Here is a 21119-nt window from a genome sequence, read left to right on the forward strand (position 1 = left end):
AGTTGAATCAGCTTATGCAAGTACTCTTCTTGATGAGGAGGAACCTGAGACATTTGAAGAGGCACAGGATAATGTGCATTGGGGATGAATGCCATGCACGATGAGTTGCAGTCCATTCAGAAAAATCAGACATGGGAAGTTGTCGATTTGCCACTTGGTAAACATGCCATAGGTACACGGTGGGTTTTCAAAGTTAAAAGAAAGCCCGATGGCACCCCCCTCTACCTCGCATCGCCCAAGTCAATCAAGTGTTGGTTGAAGAGTTGCCCAACGACTGGGAGGAAATGGACCCTGATCATGGACCTCATGATTATTACCCTTACAAGGAGGGAAGTGGAGCCTTAGCTCACTACCTTTCGCCAGAGGATCAACAAGTCCCGGTATTTCAGACTGCCCCCGTAAACGCAAGGGCGAGAGATCTGAACTCAATTGCTCGGAAGCCCCTGCTCCAATGTTATGCCTGCCAAGGTCCCCATAGAGCAAGTGAATGCCCCTACCGAGGCAGTTTGAGCCCGCCAGCGTCCTGTTTCAAATGCTAGGGCCCACACTTCTTGAAGGACTGTCCATACAGGGATTGTACGCCCACCTCCCCAACCACAAACAACCCCACCCCCTTGTGCGTAGGATGTGGCATGGAGCATCTATTCCAGGACTGTCCCACGAGAAGACCAACCACTCCACTCACCCTGCCAAAGAGCACCAGCCTCAATCTGCTTAGCATCTAACAAGGCCATGTGGCCACCATGCCACTACAAGTCATTACAAGGATGCAGGCTAAGGCACTAGGCAAGGCTATGAAGAAGCTCACTAAGAAGGATAAGGTATCCCCGTTGCCCGGTCCCAAGATTCCTCCATAGCCTCTAACTCGTTCCAAGAAAGCCATTCGAGTAGCTGATCGCTTCGATCAAGTTTGACAGGTACAAGGCAAGGCTGGTCGCAAAAGGATATGCTCAGAAAAGGGCATAGACTATGAGGAGACTTTTGCTCCTACATCCAGAATGACAACCATCCGGTCAGTCATAGCAATGGCTGCAAATTTTCAGTGGAATGTTCATCAGTTGGACATAAAAACAGCCTTCCTTAATGGAGACTTGTTGGAAGAGGTTTATGTCAAACAACCTCCAGGCTTTGAAATTTCAGGAAATGCACTTAAGGTATGCAAGCTAAATAAAGCTTTGTATGGGCTGAAGCAGGCCCCACGTGCATGGTATGCAAAGATTCATGCCTTTCTGACCAGCAAAGGGCTGCACAACAGTCCAACTGAAAGCATCCTCTACATCAAGAAGGATGGGGGGGATATTTTTGTCATCATTCTTTATGTAGATGACTTACTGCTCATAGGGTCAAATGAAGATAATATTGCAGATTTTAAAGTTGAATTGCAGACCACTTTTGACATGTCAAATTTGGGGTTGCTACACTTTTATTTGGGGATCCAGTTCACTCAAGAGCAAAGTGGCATCGGTATGTCTCAATCCAAGTATGTGCAAAAACTCTTGGACAGATTCAACATGCAAGATTGTAAGCCCATAGCTACTCCCATGGAGCCGGGGCTGAAGCTTACAATGCATGAAGCAGGTGAATCATTTGATGTCACACTCTACAGTCAGGCTGTTGGATGCCTCATTTATCTCTACAATACATGACCTGACATTCAGTTTGCAGTTTCGGAGGTGAGCAAATATATGCACAGCCCAAAGACTATGCATTGGCAGGCTGTAAAACGCATCTTCCGTTATTTGCAAGGTGCCAAGTCTTTTGGCTTGATGTTTCCCAAGGGGAGTGACTTGCAGATGCATGCCTACAGTGACTCAGATTGGGCTCGAGATTATGACACTAGGCAGTCCACAAGTGGCAATTGTTTCTTTTTGGGCAAAGCTTGTATTTCTTGGTTGAGCAAGAAACAATCTACAGTGGCTACCTCTTCATGTGAAGCTAAGTACAGGGCAGCTTTCACAGCGACAGTTGAATGTGTTTGACTGCGTCGTCTATTTGCTGATCTTCATCTTTCATTGGAGGGTCCTTCTCCAATTCTCACTGATAGTCAGAGTGCTATTGCAGTGGCAAAGAATCCTGTGTTTCATGCTCGCACAAAGCACGTTGAGGTTCATTATCACTACGTCAGATTGAAGTTGCATGCAGGAGAGATCAGCATGATCTATGTGTCAACACATGACAATGTTGCAGACATTTTCATCAAAGCACTTCCACGTGAAAAGTTTGAGGCATTTCGCAGTGCCCTGAACTTATCTTCTTTTGGTGATTGATCATTTCCTTGTACATGACATTGGCACTGCAGGGGGGTGTTAGAATTATTGCTATAATTTAGCAGTGACCAATGTAATGTAATAAGTAGGTTAGGGGCACTTTTCCCTCACTTAGAGGTTTTTTCCCCTAACCACAGCTAGTTCACTAACTATGGTTAGTGAAGTGATAAGGTTTTGTCACTTAGACAAAACCCATCACTCCTTTCAGTTGTAACTCTCTCATCTATTTTGCAACTAAGCTTTCAGCTCTCACTCTCTCCTGCTTCTTGCTCTCATATGCTCTCTCTAATGGATCAAGGGAATTACAGGACCATCATGATTGGACATGTTATGTCCAAGATCTATGCATCAGTGTTAGATGGCGAGGTCAGTGCTCGCGCAGAGGTACAGGGGCTCAGGGCATCCGGACAGGCCGGCTTCAGGGCGGATCACTCGACTTACGATCACATTTTTACACTTAGAGGGATCATTGAGGAGGCCAGACACAGGAGACAGAGAGTATATTGTTGCTTTGTGGATTTCCGCAAGGCATTCGACACTGTTCCCCGCGCCCAACTCATCAGACGCCTGCAGGAGTTAGGCTATGACTCGGTGATTATTTGGGCAGATTATTTGGGCAGTAGTAGCTCTCTATGAGCGGGTGACGGGGCAGGTCAGGATTGGCACCAGCTGGACCCCAAAGATCACGAGCACTATCGGAGTCAAACAAGGATGTCCCTTGTCACCGACTCTATTTGGCCTCTACATTGACGAGCTTGAGACCACCTTTAGGACACTCGGAGGTGCAGGCAGCTTTCTTGTAGAGGCTGTCATTCAGATTCTCCTATACGCAAACGATGTAGTACTACTATCCTCTTCTGCTGTTGGTCTTCAGCGACACCTGGATGGACTTCAGGTCTTCTGTGATACACATGACTTGAAGGTCAACCTTGGGAAAACCAAGGTGATGATCTTCAACACTTCCAGACCCGCTATGCACCGAGAGCAGTTCCTCTTCGCCGGCGACCCTGTTGAGTAGTTGACTCTTACACATACTTGGGCGTTGTCTTCTCAGGCCCGATCTTCATGATGCAACCGGCCATGCAGGCCAGGATCAGCCGGGGATACTCCGCTCTTGCCAGGCTGGAGCGACAGTGCTACCACTCCCACTTTCAGGACCCGCGGACCAAGTCTCTCCTTTTTTATTCTTTGGTCCGCCCAGCAGGCATGTACGGTAGCCCTTGGTGGGGAGTCGATTTTTCAGACACAGAGTGGGCTCGAGTGGAGCGCCTACAGATACTGATGTTTGCTCGGATGATCCGCAGCAAACCATTGGTACCACACCAGATCATTCTAGCAGAGGTCGGCGCCTCACCCCTACAGCTTGATGTGGCTTTTCAGGCTATCACCTATCTCCACAGAGTCAGGGATTTCAGCTCCTCCGCCAACGGTCGCCTCCGTCTACCTTGGCTAGCCCTATCCTTCTCTATGGCCTTATCCGTTGATGGGGACCAGCAATGGTGGTATAGTCGTCTTTCCAGTTGGTTCACCCGACTGGGCCTCGACTTAGACCGGTTGCCTCCTTTTCAGTACAGCCTCGACGCTCCACCATCTCCCCTCTCCCCCACTGACCAGGAGGTCAACCGGCTCATTCGAGCGGATCTGCTCTAGCTCCACACCTGGCGGACATGGTTTCTTCACTCCGAGCTTCCTGTGAAGCTCGACTTCTACCGCCGACACTGCCTCCAGATCTCACAGGAGGGCTTCATCACACCTCCGGGTCACACACAACTTCATCTACGACATGCGCTCCGGATCTCCCTCGATCAGTTTAGGGTCTCATCATACCGATTACGGATCGAGAGCGGACGCGCAGAGGGTATCCCACGAGAGAACCGCTTTGCGACTTGCAGGAGATCGAGTCGGAGGAGCACTTTGCTTTCAGATGTCCTATCTATTATGCCATTCGAGGCCGGTACCACTGCCTCTTCCGCGACGGATTCGGCTCCCTCCCACACATGCTACAGTTCTCGGATCAGCGATGCCTAGCCGCTTTCTTACATGAGATGACTCGCCACCAAGATACCTCTCTCCGAGCACGGCAACACGAGCAGCGCACACAGCGTGAGGACACCCAACGGCCTATCACTGATTTCTTCCAGTCAGAGGATACCTCTCCTCAGTCTAGTCGACGACGCGGACGTGAGCGAGAGCCAGAGCCACGACAGCTGCGCCAGCGGACAGACTCACACATCCGGGTCCATGACATCTCGTCTCTGCTCTCTGCCCGCCCCACCAGGGTTACCGTTGCCCTCATCCACAGGCCACCCGCCGCCCCCGACGATCGAGCTCAACTAGGCCGCGTGACGTCAGAGGCCAATCATCTATCGCAGGGTTTTTTCCGACCTCCCATTTGACGGCCCCTCTATGATTGGTCTCTGACGATCACCACCTCCACATATATACTGTATCTCCCTCCTCTGGCCCATTTTTGGTGCCCCCCCTTCTTTTTTGTATCATCTGGAGGTAGACACATATTTTTTTGTAGCAGGACTAGACACACCGTCCTTCATAACCTCTTTTTTGTAGAAACGGTTGGCTGGCCCGTTTTGAGACCGCCACCGTTATGCTCATTGTATCAGTTATCTTTAGTCTCATAGACCTTCACGGTCTCCCGAAGACTTTAATAAACTTTCTTTCTTTCTTTCTCTCCCATTCTCACATGCTGATCTTCCTGCTCCCGTCTCCTCTCTGAGGGTTAGATGATGTGAAATAAGGCCACAAGGGCCACCTTTAATAGGGCTTAATACCCCCAAATTGGACCGACCCAGTAGGGGTTTCACCAACCCCCTACTGGCTGACTTCCTTTCTGCGCCCCCCCCCTGACTTGTGGGGCTCACAAAACTGGGCTATTAGGCCCTATTCCATGCAGGGGCCCAGCCCCTAGGTCTGCCCATATCCTGGCCTGGTTGGCTGGCTCCAATCAGCTCTACTAGCCCTATCTAGTGGCCGACCCATCTCCTGCTCCCCCTGCCATGATTGCGCCATGTCACTCTAGCTCAGTCTGCAGGTCTTCTTCCAGCTTGGTTCACCTCCTGGTTATAGGCCCAATTGCTGCTGGTCTTCTGCTCCCATCTCCTCTCTGAGGGCTGCTCCAGGTCATGTGAAATAAGGCCACAAGGGCCACCTTTTATAGGGCTCAATGCCCCCAAAATTGGACCGACCCAGTAGGGGTTTCACCGACCTCCTTCTGGCTGACTTTTCTTCTGCCCTCAACTGACTTGTAGGGCTCACAAAACTGGGCTATTAGGCCCTCTATTCCATGCAGGGGTCCAGCCCTTAGGTCTGCCCATATCCTGGCCTGGTTGGCTGGCTCCAACCAGCCCCACCAGCCCTATCTAGTGGCCGACCCATCTCATGCTCTCCCCACCATGATTGCGCCATGTTGCAGGCCCTTGCTGGCTCCTCAACCTGCCTGTACACCTGTGCTTGCTGCACTGAACCTTTGCTCCAGCCCTCTGGCACTTGTACCTGCTCCATACCTTGCTCCTTGCCCTCTGTACAGTCCCGTACATTGGCGCTGTCAGCATGCACATCTGCTATAGATCTCTGGTGTAAAAAAGATATGAATCCCTCAAACAGAATTCAGAAGACGCGGGATTCTCGAATTGTTGAAGAAACCTATCTATGTCTTATCTATCTCCTCATCAGCTTATTCTATTCCAAGTGATAAAGACAAGTTTGCCAACCTGATCGGTGAACGATGGGGATTGAACCCACTGGTGATGTATCCACAATGCATTGCCGTGATCCACTTGGCTACATCCCCTTCCTATTCAGCTCTCTACGTGGAAACCACTAAGTTATTCTCGTAAGTTGGATCAGTGAAAATCATGTAGACTTGCTAAGATAATTGTATGTATGTCCTTCAATTTGAGTGTTATATGGACTTCGACAAGTAACACATTGACAGAAGATGTAGAGGCTTTGAGGTGCTCCCCTCATGGCCATATTCTACAAGCTAAAAACACATTTGATGCCATGTCCCCATGGTTTTGAGATACATGTTGATATCACATGGGACAACTTGGCAATCATACATTGTTTTCTAGCGCCTTGCAGTAAGGTAGCGTGTTTACAATTAGTAATGTCCTTGTTTCCCTCTAAATTTGTTTATGTTAGTAATGTCCTCCTTGTTTCCCTCTAAATTTGTTTGTCTTAATTCTTAATTTTGATACCGTTGACACTTGAGACTTGACAAAATCCTTGTCTTGAAGGCCTCTTTCCATTTGTGGATGTTTTAATATAGCTATAGTGCTTTCTGGCAGCAAATATGCTCCATGTCTTCTTATTTATGTCTAATGCTTGTTTGCAAATATGTTTTTCCTTAAAATTTCGCATTTAGTTTTATCTTGGTTTTGTTTAATTTTCCTTATACCAAATCGACCATACCATGGCTTTAATAATGAGTAATTCAAATAGACCCATTCACAAAAAAGGAACATCCTTTGTCATCTTGTGTATCTCTGTCTTGCCTCGATGCCCTATCCTTGAGGAGCAATCATCAGCCTCATGTTGGAATATTGGTTGGAATATAGACTTAATGGCACAACTAGTGGAATCCATCCCAATGTCTTAGATCTTAGCATCACTCGGTCTTCTATACAGCTAGAAGTGGATGTCCTTGATAAAGGCCAACAGCCTGAGTATGCTATGTTGACGTCCATACGAATGGCTAAATATAGAGTGATTACTTTTCAATTCTATATAGGTTATCGGGTCCTTGTAGTCCCAATTTGGTAATTTAATTATATTACTTTTGTGAAAGGGGTATAATAGAAGAGTAATATGCTCTATTCTATGTTGTACTCCTAATATCTTTGGAATTTTGGTTTTAGGTATTTTTGGTTTCTTGTGTTTGGATTGGTTTGTCTTTTGCTCCTTGTTTAGGCATTGGTGTTTCTTTTGTTAGCACTGCCTTGCAAGGGTAGTGCTCTACTGAGAGTTTTGCAAAAAAGCATCCTCCCAATAGTTTTTGGACACCTCATGCCTTGATTAACTACTTCCTATTCTAGTCTCTCTCTCTCCTCCCCTCTCTCTCTCCCTCTCTCCACTTCCCCCTATCAACTCTATGAGATCCGAGGACGTTTTTACTGCCTCCTCAGAGATAGCTATGGGGTTTTGGCCCGATTCCTCTCCTACCCAGACCAGAGGTGTTTGGCAGGCTTCGTTCATGAGGTACTCAAACACCACGAGAGGATACTTCGAGCACGGAGACAGGAGCATACTTCTTCCTTGGCTGATCCCTCAGCCAGATCACATGGACCCCCACGAGATGAGGCCTCGACATGGCTAAGATCCAAAGCCAGTGACCTGACAACTCAGACAGAGGGTTGACACGCAGATTACACTTGGGGATATCCCCTTCTTGTTTAGAGTCGGAGCCCGATCGACAGGGGTTACTGTAGCCATTGTGAGGCACAGAGCTATGACCAAGAGACGTGCCAGGGCTGCATCCGTGAGTGAGTGGCCGAAACACTCTATCGCTGATTTCATGCCTCCACCCTGATGTCATGATGATGATGTTGATGATGATGATGATGATGAGATTGATATTTAGTCGACCACTGACATGACTATGTTGTACTTAGTACTTAGTACTTACCATTCTGCATTTTCTGCATTTTGCATTGGTGTGGATGCTCGTTTAGTAGCTCCACCACCACAGCTCGTTTGTACCAGGATTTTCACAGTCTCATAGACCCATCGGTCTTCCAAAGACTGTGAATAGTGTGGAGTCTTCCAAGCACATGCTCTCAAGGTCTGTTTCAACTTGTCATTCCTCTGGCAAGGTCCGTATCCATATAAACAATTTGAGCACATAAACCCTTATGGTTGATCCACACATATCTCCCAACCCAAGCATAACTCCAAAATACGTGGACCATGAGCTCTCAAACAACTAATCCTTTGGCTTCAGCACACTCTGTCCTCCGATAGGTGTCCCTGTCTTCATCACGGAGGCTCCAACAAGTCCAGCAGGTCCACCTTCCAGCTCGAGCTTCAAAGAAGTACCACCTTCCAATCTCTCAACACGTGAGAAATGCAAAGTATATAATTTGCACAAAGCATGCTATCAAGATTCAAATGACTAAACGCACAAAGCATGCTATCAAGATTCAAATGACTAAACAAAAATGCACATACCAGATGACCCTGCCTACTTGTTTGCTTGCTCTAAAAGCAAAGTATGTGCCTCATGGAGGCACACTCAACTTCATTGTGTAATTTTGAAATGCCCTCTTCAATATCATAGTTCCCATTGGCCCTTAATCCATAGGTCCTTCCAAATAATCCTGCCTCATGTATTGATATCAGCCAAGCACCTAAAGCAATCCAAGCATTCATTACTGTCCTTAATCCATAGGTCCTTCCAAAGAATCCTCCTTATGTAGTGATATCAGCCAAGCACCTATAGCAATCTAAGCACTCATTACTGTCCTTAATCTTTACAAAGGTTTTTGAACCCTCTCTAAAATAGCTCTCAATGTCCGACATTCTTACTGTAACACCTAGCTCTACATCCCTTAGCTCAGTTACACATGGAGATGTCACCAAGAAAGTTCTTCTAGGACTACCACATTAGCTTTTGGAGTTGATTGGTCTCCTCTCAAAAGAGAGTTTGTTTGAGTATACTTGTGCTTTCTAAGTTAGAAATGTATTTTTGCCTCTTTGCAGAAACGAGACATAAGTGTAAAGTGCCTTTTAACTTTTTATGTTTTAAATAAGAGAGAGAGAGAGAGAGAGAGAGATTCTAGTTTTTTGGAAGTTTTTGTTTCTTGACTTGCTTGTTTATTTTTGCTTAAGTCACCTGCTTCGTTTCTTCTTTATTTCTTGTTTTCATTCTCTTTTGTTTATTTGACGTATTTTAGCAAGCACTGGGTTTGCCCAAGAGACTCCGCGGGTCTTTAGAAACTCAGTATAGCTGCTTATGCTTGGGCACTGATGACGACATAAGTGTTGCTTTGCTTGCTAAGTATGTCTTCCTTTTGCTTTTCATAAAAGTTTTTGTTTACCTCTTTTTTCTTCTCTTTCATTTTCTCTTTTATTTTCTTTGTAGATTTTTGATCTTTAGAACAACAAAAAATTCTAAATTTGTATGATTGGACTTATTCTAGTCTTACAAAGGTATATTTTTCTATCACCTTAGCGGACATGCAAATTCTTTGAATTTTCGTCCAAGTGGTGATCAGCTGTTCAACTACATCGTTTTATCTTATGCGGGTGCAGAAGCCCCAACAGCTAATCTTATTCTCATTTATTCTTATTATTATTTTAATTCTTTTCTTTTTGTTTATTTATTTATTTATTAATTTTTAATTTTTAATTTCTGTCTCTCTTCCCCTTACTTTTATTTTATTTTTAATTTTATTTCTTTAAAAAGTATGCTTTTGCGTTTTGTTTTAGTTGCTCTCCTTGGTTTATTTCTCTGTTTGATCGCTTTTTTAATGAATTTTTTAAATTTATTGGTAACTTTCCTTTTCTCTCTCTCTTTCTTTGGTGCTTCTAGGTTGATTAAGCTCTTACAGTGGCCTTGGGGCCCTGGCTAACCCTAACTGTATTCGCCAGTTTGGGGGTATATTGGCTTTAGCGATACATGCTATGATGAATTCGCCTTTTGGAAACCAACAGGGCGATCTCCTGGGATGTCATCTGGCTCCTGTGACATTCCCTTGTAGTAGTAAGGGAGGAGTTACCTTGGGACGAGTAACGACTGTGCAAGCAAGCCCCCCCCTAAATACTAGTCTCGCTCCTGCTAGAGTTAGGGGTTATAGCAAGGGAGAAACTGCCTTGGGATGGGCAGGGAGAGTGCAAGCAAGTTCCCCAATGTTGGATCGTTTGACCTCACCGAACAACATTGGAAATTCTAGTGATGGTCTTGTCTCTTTGGTAGGTGATTTAGTTGGGTCTAGCACTGTAAATCAAAACAAAAAAGTTAGAAGAAACATATATAGAGAAAGGTATAACTTTTTAGCTAGGTCAAACATGAATAATCTTCATGATTTTGGGGAAGGTAACATTAATTGGTCTAACTTTAAGGCTTTATTAGTTAGCACTCATTATACTAATAATAACATAAGAATTCTTAATAAACTAAGACGTCTTAGAAACAAGCATCTCAAGACTTCTATTTCTATTAGTCCTATTCATGCCACGCAAGTAATTTATGTTGTCTATAACATACATAGTAGTAATATGCTTTATGTAGGACAAACCTATAGGACAGCTTTTATTCGTTTTCAAGAACATGTTAGGGAAGCTAGAAAAATTCATAGGAAGAATTCCTTAATTGAGAATTCAAAACCCTTATATGCAGCAATGGCAAAGTCTGGTTTTGAATCTTTTCGTTGCTTTCCCATTGAGCATATAGAGGGCCATTTTAATAATGCCAAGGACTTTTACAAGGCTGCTCGTCCTCGTGAATTGTTTTGGATGAGAACTTTACACACTTTCTTCCCAAGAGGTTTTAATCTAGAAGGAAAATCAACTCTTCGTAAAAATAAAAGAACCTCTAAAAAGAACCCTTTGATGTGGAGAACTCATATCAAGCCCTTTAACATTCATCATTACCAACATAGTCATACACCTAACATCGTATGGAAACCTAAAGTTATGTTACGAGGTTGTCCTAGCTCTCCTGCAATCTCACATGTAGTTCATGAGTTGCCTCCCTCACTTCCTCTTCCTCCACTTCCTCCTCCTTTAGTTCCTTTAACTTCCTCAGTTCCAAGAGTTTTTGCTTCTCGAGACTATAAAAGAAGACTACTCTACCTAGATAGATTAATGTCACTGGGTCTTTTTTCAATAAAAGTTTTTGAAAAATATAATGTCAAAGTTCTTTTTAAACTTCAATACACCTTGGAAAACTTCTCTTTTGAGGATTTGAATCTAAATAAGCTCCATTATATACAACTTAAAACTTCGTTGGATCGCTTCTTAAAAGTAAAAGCTTCATTTCAAAGCAAAGAAGTCTATCTAAATAAGGAACTCTTGATTTGTATTTTTACTTCTCCCTCACTTGACAAGATAGGCTTAAACTCCATTTTGAAGTCTCCTGAAGTAATGGATTCTCTCCCTCATTTTGTGAGAAGAATTTGGAAGCATCCAGTAGTAGCTTGGAAGTATGTAAAAACTTTAGGACAAAAGGCTTTCAACTATGGAGAGATAGGTAAAAGGCTTTCAGAGCATTCAAAATCTTCTATCCTTAAAGAACCTTGTTGTTGTAAAAGTAAGAGATTCCAAAGCTTTATTGATGCTGATTTAGGACATGTAGTCACAACTGATACCTCAATTTTGCTTTCTAGTAACCTAAGAGACCTTTTCATGAAAGGCACAAAATTTCGATTGTACTCTTTTAAAGAGTCTTGCCTTTTAAAAGCTATCGATAAGGGAATCTCAAAGTTTGTTTTGCAATTAGAAGAATGTTTAGGAGTTAAAAATATCTTATCAGAATGGAAAGGGAAGATTTTGAAGAAAGTTGCTTTGAAACTAGAAGAAGTCCCTTCGGTTATTTGCTCAAAGAAAAGTAACCATCTTTCGAAAGAAGATGAAACTCTTCTTCGAAAATTCCATAGGAATTTTGTCATTTCTTATGTGGACAAATGTTCCAATAACTTTGTTTTTATTTGCAAAAAGTTTTACTTAGAATGTCTTTTGAGAGAAGTGAACTCGTCTGCCAAAACTTACGCCCCCGCCTTAGTTTCTCAAAAGGATTTGATCTCAAAACATCAGAGTTTTTGCAAGTCTTCTGGGTTTGTTTGCAATCCAAGCATACCTTTTCTTTGTGCTGCTTGGAAGTTTCACAAAACTCCAAAAAAGCCAAGATTTATTGCAGCTGCTTGTGAGACTACTTTGACGAATATCTCTAAATGGCTAAGCTACTGCTTCAAAGCCATGTTGCCTAGTGTCCATGAACTTTGGAGGGACTTATTAAAAGAGGCAGATGTCCCCTCGAACTCAAGCTGGATTTTAAATGACTCTGTAGGAGTGATTCCTGTTGTAAAATTTTTTAATTCCTCTCGAAGCATTCAGGAAAAAGAGTCTCCTATTCTCCTTCAAACCTATGATTTTACGACGCTTTACACAAAGATTGAGCTGGAAGACCTGAAGTTTAGAATTAAAAAGCTAGTGGCTGAAGTTTTCAAGCTGAGATTTGACAAAGATAGATGCAAAGTGCTAAAAGTTGAGAAAACAGCCTTATGCTTTGACTTTTTGTAGCTAAAAAATAAAGATCATGACATAGGTTCTAAAAAGAAAAGATACACAAAGGTAGTAAGTGTAGAAGATGTTTGCTCTTGGATAGATTTTCTTTTAGATAATCTTTACATCACAATAGGTGATTCTTTGTTTCAACAAGTTATAGGAATCCCCATGGGCACTAATTGTGCCGTCTTTTTAGCAAACTTTTATCTTTTCACTTATGAATTTGAGTTTATGCAACGTCTTATTTCTATCAGTACCTGCCCTATCATTTTACATAAGCTTAGTCAAGTTAGGCGTTTTATAGATGATTTATTTGTACCAGATGTTCCTAACTTTCAAGACTTTATGTACAAAGACGCTAGAGCTTTTGGAGAAGGAATCTATCCTCGTGACTCTTGTGAACTGAACTGCACTTCAAAAGGGGATTCTTGTGTTTTCTTAGATCTTAGACTTTCTCAATCTACCATAGGATTAGAGGTTGATATATACGATAAACGTGAACAACCTGAATATAGTGGTTTACACATTATAAAAATGCCTCACATTGACTCAAACATTTCTGATTTGGCAAAATATGGAGTCATTTCTTCCCAATTCCATAGATTTTCCCGCCTTTGTACAACTAAGGAGTCTTTTATCACTCATTGTAGTAATTTGATCACTTTACTATTACACAAGAGGTATAATCCAAGGAAAATAATGAAAAAAGTTCGCACATTCTTAGATATGAAGTCTTTTATCTATGGTGTTTCGGCCTTAGGTTTGTTTAGAATGATTGAACTTAAGCTGAAAACAAAAAGCGGGGAGCTGAATAGCCCGTTTTTCTTTTAGTTTCAAAAGAGAGTTTGTTTGAGTATACTTGTGCTTTCTAAGTTAGAAATGTATTTTTGCCTCTTTGCAGAAACGAGACATAAGTGTAAAGTGCCTTTTAACTTTTTATGTTTTAAATAAGAGAGAGAGAGAGAGAGAGAGAGATTCTAGTTTTTTGGAAGTTTTTGTTTCTTGACTTGCTTGTTTATTTTTGCTTAAGTCACCTGCTTCGTTTCTTCTTTATTTCTTGTTTTCATTCTCTTTTGTTTATTTGACGTATTTTAGCAAGCACTGGGTTTGCCCAAGAGACTCCGCGGGTCTTTAGAAACCCAGTATAGCTGCTTATGCTTGGGCACTGATGACGACATAAGTGTTGCTTTGCTTGCTAAGTATGTCTTCCTTTTGCTTTTCATAAAAGTTTTTGTTTACCTCTTTTTTCTTCTCTTTCATTTTCTCTTTTATTTTCTTTGTAGATTTTTGATCTTTAGAACAACAAAAAATTCTAAATTTGTATGATTGGACTTATTCTAGTCTTACAAAGGTATATTGATTGGTCTCCTCTCCTTCTGATCGGCCTTCTTCTTTCTGCAGTCCTTCACAAAATGCCTTGGCAAATCACAATTGAAGCACTTCTTTTGCTGCTTTTTTTGTTTCTTATTCTCACCATCTAATGTGTCCTCATCCTCAGATTTGTCGTTCTTCTTAGGCTTGCCATTGCTAGGCTTACCCTTCTCCTTGCCTTTGCTCTTGCGTAATAGGCGAGGAGTTTCGAAATGCCAAGTTTCAAAACGTGTTTCGGGGTTTCGGAAACGTTTTGAGGCAAACCCGAACCGTCTGTGAAAACGTTTCGTGCATAATAGGGTATTTAAATATATATTTTTTCCCAAAATATTAAAACATTTTAGATTATTACCACCAGAAGTCCAATACTTGAAAAAAAAACTCATGAAACTGAGCGCACATACATTTGATACGTCACTTAGAACTTGGAATTGGATGCTTGAAACATATTACTAAATCCTAAATCAAAAAATTAACAACACATTATTCTAGATTTAAGCATCAATCGTCATATTTTAAAATTGAAAAAGATACATGGGATCATGAATCATGATTTATGTCCATGCTTCACTTGGACGGGCTAAAGAAAATGTATGGGCTGAAGGTCGATTTCAGTAGACGGGTGGCAATTTGAGACGTATGGGTTGCAAAAATGCAAAGCGACACCAGATTTCCCAAAATTGGGACAAATTGGGATTTTTTGAACATTGGGGGTTTTTTGGGGTCTCGAAACGTTTCGTACGTTTCGAGGTGTCCCGAAACACATTTCAGGCCTACTATGTGTAGCAACAACTCTTGTCTTGAGCAGTAAAGGCATGGGCATTACTGGATCCGGCTTCGTGCTTCTTTTACTGACCTTCTGGTTGTAGAAGTAAAGGCACTAGCTCCTTGAAAGTCACTAGTGATGCCCTGCAATCATTATCGTGACAAACCTCTTGTAGCTCTGGGAAGCATGCCTAGCAAGAGTCTGGCCATCCTTGGTGAATCTGTTGTGTTACTAGCTGTTGAGAGTTTGTCCCTCACCACCTTCATCTTGGTGATGTGGTCACAAGACTAAACCCCTCCCTTCCATGCTCATGCCGTGTAGCTCCGTCTCAAGGTCGAGAATCCTCGTGTTGTTATTCACCTCTTACATATTCTTTAATATGGTCCACGGTCAAAGGAAGTGTCTATCAATTGAATGTGGAGGAGCAGCGAGTCCATAGAATGATGGCCACAGCCTCCGCATCATGCGTCACCGAATCTCTCAGTGCTACAGGGTCCGCTGGTTTTGTACCGCCGTAGATGCATTCACGGTGGCTAGAGTCACTGTGGGCTGAGGCATTAGCTCCACTTCCTTTGTAATCTCCCAAGTTGATCTCCCCACTAGGTGGCTTCGGACCTTCACCTTCCACAGAGGGTAATTTGCCCCATCCAACGTGCCCGTTTTCCCCAAGTTTTGGAATGGGATATCCTATAGCCATGATAATGAAATGAAGAGATAGAGCAGAGATGTCGTACACCTACCTAAATTGGAGTCACCCTCACTAGGTCACAGGGCTAGGTAGTGCTGGCCAAGCCTTTAGGAATGTGCCTCACAAGGGGAGCAGAGCAAATTTCAGGTGGGATGGGCGTGTTTGAGTTGGCCAATACCCCCCTACCAGTCGGTGGGGGCTCAACCCCTATAAAAGGTGGCCCTTGGTTCCCATAAGGTATCACTTGTAGTGGCCATTCGCAGAAGTAGTAGTTGACCTTCCTTGGGCATATATTCAAGAGGTGAAGGAGGCACAGAGAATCTGCAGACTTAGCTTAGAAGGTGTTGCCCACCTGGGTTGACTACCCAGGCAGCAAGGTGGAAGGATCACTGGATAGAGAGTCTACATAAGCTCAGAGGAGATGCGGGCTCAAAGATCTAGAGGTGCAGACAGATAGTAGAAGAACTTTGGTAAGATCAGATGACCGCGGTTTAGTGGGACTTCGCATCTCTTTTGTATTGTGTCTGGTTTTGGACGGACGGAAATATAGCATTGTGGATTCTATATTTGTCTTGGATGCACTGTCCATTTATTGGCTTGCACACACATCTATGATTGTGAAGTATACACAAGCTAAGAAGTTTGATTCCGTAGTAAAACACTTCCGCATGTAATTCCTGGGCCCATCTATCAATATTTCGTTGCGGGGATATCGTCTGGTGGGATTTCATTTCTAACATCCTTCAGACATAGAGCTGATTCTCACAAGCTTTAATTAAGGTTGTCCTTTCCCAAGGTCCTTGTCCTCGAGCTCCCACCACTTTTGAACTTCCGTCAAGGCTCCGATACCATGTTAGAGAATAGAACATGTCAAAGAACCATCTCAACATCATATGTTCGATATGTGCATAGCACTAACCCAAAATAGTGCTAAAAAGGAAAGAGTTGGAAACCCTAACCCTAAAGGGGTTTGGATATATTATTTATTTTCAACTAAATATAGTGTATAGTTAGTCATTTGTGGTGTGCTCTTCTCTAGCAGTGCCCTCTCTCCTCATCTCCACTCTTCTCCTCTCCTCTCCTCCATGTTCATAGTATCAGAGCATCCTTGCTTTCCGTTGAGGCATTGCAATCCGTGTGAGAGATTGATTGATAGTTCTTGAGTGAGATCTCGTGAGTTCATTCCTTCTCTTCCGTGAGAGAAATCTCCGTTCATTCCTTTAAGGATTTCTGTCCATAATTCCGTTCATTGTTCATTGAGAGTTCTTCATTCTTGAGTAAAGAGACTCAAAGATTGAGTTCTGCGAGGATTTCTATTCCATTCTTTCTCAAAGCGATTTTAGAGTAAGAGACATCCATTGTGAGAGTCCAATTCACAAAGAATCCCTACCTTTGAGAAGAGTCTTCTTCCAAGAGAGAGAGTTATGTTTGGAGCTTGAGTCTAGAGAGACTCCAAGTCTCCCATATAACTTAGAGGCCTAACGGTAGCGACTAAGACGGCCGAGCGTCTAGCTCCTAAGAGGGTCAAGCTAAGGCAAAGCAATAACGACTGGCGAGCCCTACCTAAGCTTACCTAAGCCTCTATAGGCGACTACTACAAAGAAGGCGGACCTTGCGACTCCAACGTTGAAGGTCCCTGCAAGCAGCAGCCCATGACTCAGCTTTCAGCTCCATCCACGAAGCTCCCGGATCGGGCTCAATAGCCATCTCAATGAGTGGCCCATACATGCAATCACGGTCCCAACGTTCAAGCCACGTGGACTTGATTGCCATGTCACCATCTGACACTATCTCAACATTATATGTTTGATATGTGCATAGCACCAACTCAAAAGAGTGCTAAAACGAAAAGGGTTGGAAACTCTAACCCTAATCCTAAAGGGGTTTGTATATATTCTTTATTTTCAACTAAATCTAGTGTACAATTAATCATTTGTGGTGTGCTATCTAGCTGTGCCCTCTCCCCTCATCTCCACTCTTCTCCTCTCCTCTCTCAATATTTGTTTAGAACAGAGGGTATGCATGGCGGAAGCGAACCTCATAGTACAGTATGGAGCCCACAAACTCACATAGTGGTATATTCAAATCTAAATTTATTTCCTTAATGTGTACTATGCATAGATGTGCAACAAGCAAATGGATAATGCAGGATAGAGATGTAGAACCAACAAAATATATTTCTACCCAATGTGGGCATAGTACAAAAGCTATGTTCAATGTACCACCCTCTATCAACGGAGTGCTGACTAGTCCCCTACCTCCGTGGCACTAGAGCTTGTGTGGGCCTCGTATGCGTGCCCTACAAACACACCTTCCAAGTGATCCTCCTGGACAGCCTCCTGTAAGGTAGTGTTTTGCTGTGGATGCTTAACCTCCTTGCTGCTCCGTGGACAGCCCATTAATGGTGAGGCGCAAGTTCTTCCCTCGATTTGCTCTTCCTTGTTGCTTGTGAGGGCAGCCAATGGTGAAGACCCTTGAGCTCTTTGTATGTGGCACTCAGCCTTTTCTCTGGCTGCACCAAGCCCTCTTGGATGACACCTTGAGGCTGCACGGAGTCCCAAAACTTCTCAACAAATGGATAGATAATGAGCCCTAAGGGGCTGCCCTCTTTAGGCCCCAAGGGCCCTCTGAAATATCCGACTTGTACAGCCGATCAAACCAGGTTGACACGTACGATCACATTCAATGTGTACCGTTCGATATTAGTGCAGTACTAAATGAACTAAAAAATATTAGGCGTACGTCCAATGGTATGTTCGATACCAAAAAAAAAAAGGCAAAGATTTTAGAGTTTTGGAGTAGGTACTTGTACAAGCTTTAAAACTTGTACAAACATGTTATATAGGTGCTTGATGGAGATAAAGAGGCAGAGAGATGGAGATGCTTGATGCAGCTTGTGCCTTGTCACTTGTTGGAGATGGAGAGGGTAGAGTCGAGAGCTAGATGCTTAGTGTGAGATCATAGTGAGGAGAGAGGGGGTTTATATGGAACCTTGCCATTTGGGAGGCCCAAAATTAGTTTGGCAGAATCACCACCAATAACAAAACCATCCATCCAAAACAAACGTACGGATCGAACGGTATGGGATAGTACGAAACGTACGGTACGTTCCGTATGTCGAACGAGGGAAACCAAGGACCAAACCTTGTTGGACTGTCAAGATGTGTATATACTATGTGGTCAACATAAAAACTCATCATGGGTGAGATGAAAATCAGCTGCCAAAAATGGTGTACAAATTTGAGCTAGTCTTGCATGTGTATGGGTGAGATGAAAACGAGCTGGGCTACATATGTACAATTTGAGCTAGGAGCATGTGTTTTGAGTTTACTTCAGAGGTGTGTGAGGTATATAACGGGGGCAAAGTATGCTCTGATTGCTAGAACAAAAACAGGCATGTGGGGTATGGACCAGGGGCAAAGTATGCTGTGATTGCTAGAACAAAAACAAGCTGAAATAAGTGGTGGCTTTCTCGTGCAAGCAATGGTGAGCCTGCCCGGATATAGCCTGCTCAATGTGAGACAAGCAAGCATATGAGAAGGAAGCAAGGAATCTTGTATTTCTATAACCATACACAAGTGAATTGAAAGGACAAGTGAACTATGAGTGCATATATGAAGCCCCAAAATATGGTGAAATCGCATCCCAACTCCAAACTTGAAAATAACTTACCTAAGATCTTTCTATGGGACAAGGCCATTGTCAACCCCGTTGGTCAACTCTGTGATCAAGTGAACTATGCATAAACATGCTGGCAGGTCTATCATGTCTATTTCCAAGTCTTAGCTATGCCATCCCCCTAGGGATTGCTGGTCCATGCTATCTTATTGGAAAAAAATTGTGATAACCCTCTGAATGGAGTTTGGCTGAGCCTCTTGTTCTGGCCTCTATGTCGTGAGCAGCTGGTCTCTGTGTCGTACAACCGAATGAAGATCGCTAAACATCTTTGATTGAGGTGAAGCAATGTGTTGTTTGATTCCATCTTCTAAGAAGACAATGGTGAGTCGTGACAGCCTCGAATCTCATAGTACACAAAACATATGAAAGCAAAGTGCTCATGATTCAATATCTTGTAGATCACATAAGGTGCAGATGCGGCTCTCGCTATGTATGCCCTTAGCTTGTCAAGTCTCTATAAAAAATCAACACAGGATTGCCCCATCAAGATTCTCAAGGAGTGGGGGGAAGGGAATCCGTGTATGGACTAGTAGGTCGATCAAGCCCTCCTCCGATATCCGTAGGTAGTGATCTTAGCTTCACAAGGAGCTCTCATCGTACGAGATCCTTCCGAATGGCCTGGTTAGCCTCGTGACAGCTGAGCAGAATAGAGGGGGCCTAACAGCTATACTGAAAAGGAGGCAGTCTATCCATGTGGAGTACAAGGCACACAAACAATCTGCACGTATATGTGAGAAATGTCACTGCCCCACGTGTGAGCCCCCGATTCGAGGAGACTAGGGGGCAGGAGACTATAGGGGGATGGGGCTGAGAGTACCTGGCTTTATGGAGGCAGCCCCCCTGCATGGAATTGCGCTAGCAGACACGGGAGGGGCTGGAGCAGCATATGGAGTACACTTGGGGCCTGGCATCTGAGTTTTTATCTCTCTCTCTCTATCTCTTTGAGTGTTGTTGAGAAGCAATCAGGAGTGAGAGGAGTGAGTGATTCTGTCCTCTACTTTCCAACAGTATGGGCATACCAACACCTGTGATTGCCATCAGTTGCTAATGACATGGATGCGGATAAGGCTAGCCATGTTAACCTGTGTAAGCTTGAGGTCAAGGAACCAAAATCCTTGATTCTGTGGAGGAGCAAGATCACCTAGAATGCTGCGCCAAGCTAGGGTGGGGGACCCCAAACTCAGCCAAGATGATCAGGTTTGTCCGACGGCTTACTGTGGATCATCCATGCCATTTAGAGAATCTGGAGCCTCTCCACCCAAGCCTAGTCCACCTTTGATAGATTAAGGCCCCAGAATGGCCTGCCATACATACCAATTCGAGTGCCATCAAGGCAAGCAGAGGTCCACAAATGAAATCAAAGCTAAAGTCTTCTGGTGGACTAAAGAATTTGATTCTAGGAAAGCTCTCTTGGCATCAGTGCCAAAAATGTAAGAGGCATTTCTAAGACCATCCAAGGACTCTCAAAAAATTGGCCATAATTAGAATCTTTTTCTTTCAAATATTGAGAGGTTGAAGACATCAATCTTTGATAATAAGCACTGTCTCCTCTCATTAACCATATGGCAGGCTGCAGTCCATTTTTGACCTTGTGCCTATTGTTTACTTTTGATGAGAGGCTTAGTGTCATTTGATGGATTTTCAAACAGGCCTTTTCGTCAATATATAAAAGCTTCTTTAGTTACCAACCAATGAATATCTTCTTTTGCTGGCTCACAATGATTGATTGTTCCTTTGTCTCTTTTTTCTTCTGTGATACGTTTTTTGTTTTGCATTGTGCTTGAACTTGAGCATACGATTTTGTTCAAAACATAATTTAGAGTTTGAATGTCCTTACTAGTCATAACTCTAATACTTCTTGCCTGGAGAGACATAGGTAAAGATGCTATTCTCAAAGTGGATGAAGGAGCTTGAGAAAATGTTTTACGGAGCTGTTCTTGCATATGATAATGCCATGCGACCTGAGGCCTCAAAAGATGACCTTGCTCGATCCCTTTGGCGGTGAGATTGTTGTCTAGTGAGCATATCAGCCTTTACAAGTTCATGCAAATCTTTCTGTCATTTTAACAGCAAAAAGCAACATCATTATTAACCATGTTAGAAAAAT

General features: G+C 43.3%; 1 protein-coding gene across 3 annotated transcripts in view; it reads left to right on the forward strand.

The window, feature by feature from the left end:
• Positions 1-21119, forward strand: part of LOC147881525 (ubiquinol-cytochrome C chaperone family protein) — a 69375-nt gene that overhangs the window by 41193 nt on the left and 7063 nt on the right. For all 3 annotated transcript variants that reach the window (XM_087370081.1, XM_087370079.1, XM_087370080.1), the window contains exon 4: positions 20889-21013. In XM_087370081.1, coding sequence (XP_087226207.1) covers positions 20889-21013 — 125 coding nt within the window. The remainder of the gene's footprint in view (positions 1-20888; positions 21014-21119) is intronic.

The sequence above is a fragment of the Dipteris shenzhenensis genome, chromosome 31 (genome assembly GCF_047967505.1).
Source record: "Dipteris shenzhenensis isolate YYH24624 ecotype China chromosome 31, Dip_SZ_1.0, whole genome shotgun sequence".
Classification (NCBI taxonomy): Eukaryota; Viridiplantae; Streptophyta; class Polypodiopsida; order Gleicheniales; family Dipteridaceae; genus Dipteris; species Dipteris shenzhenensis.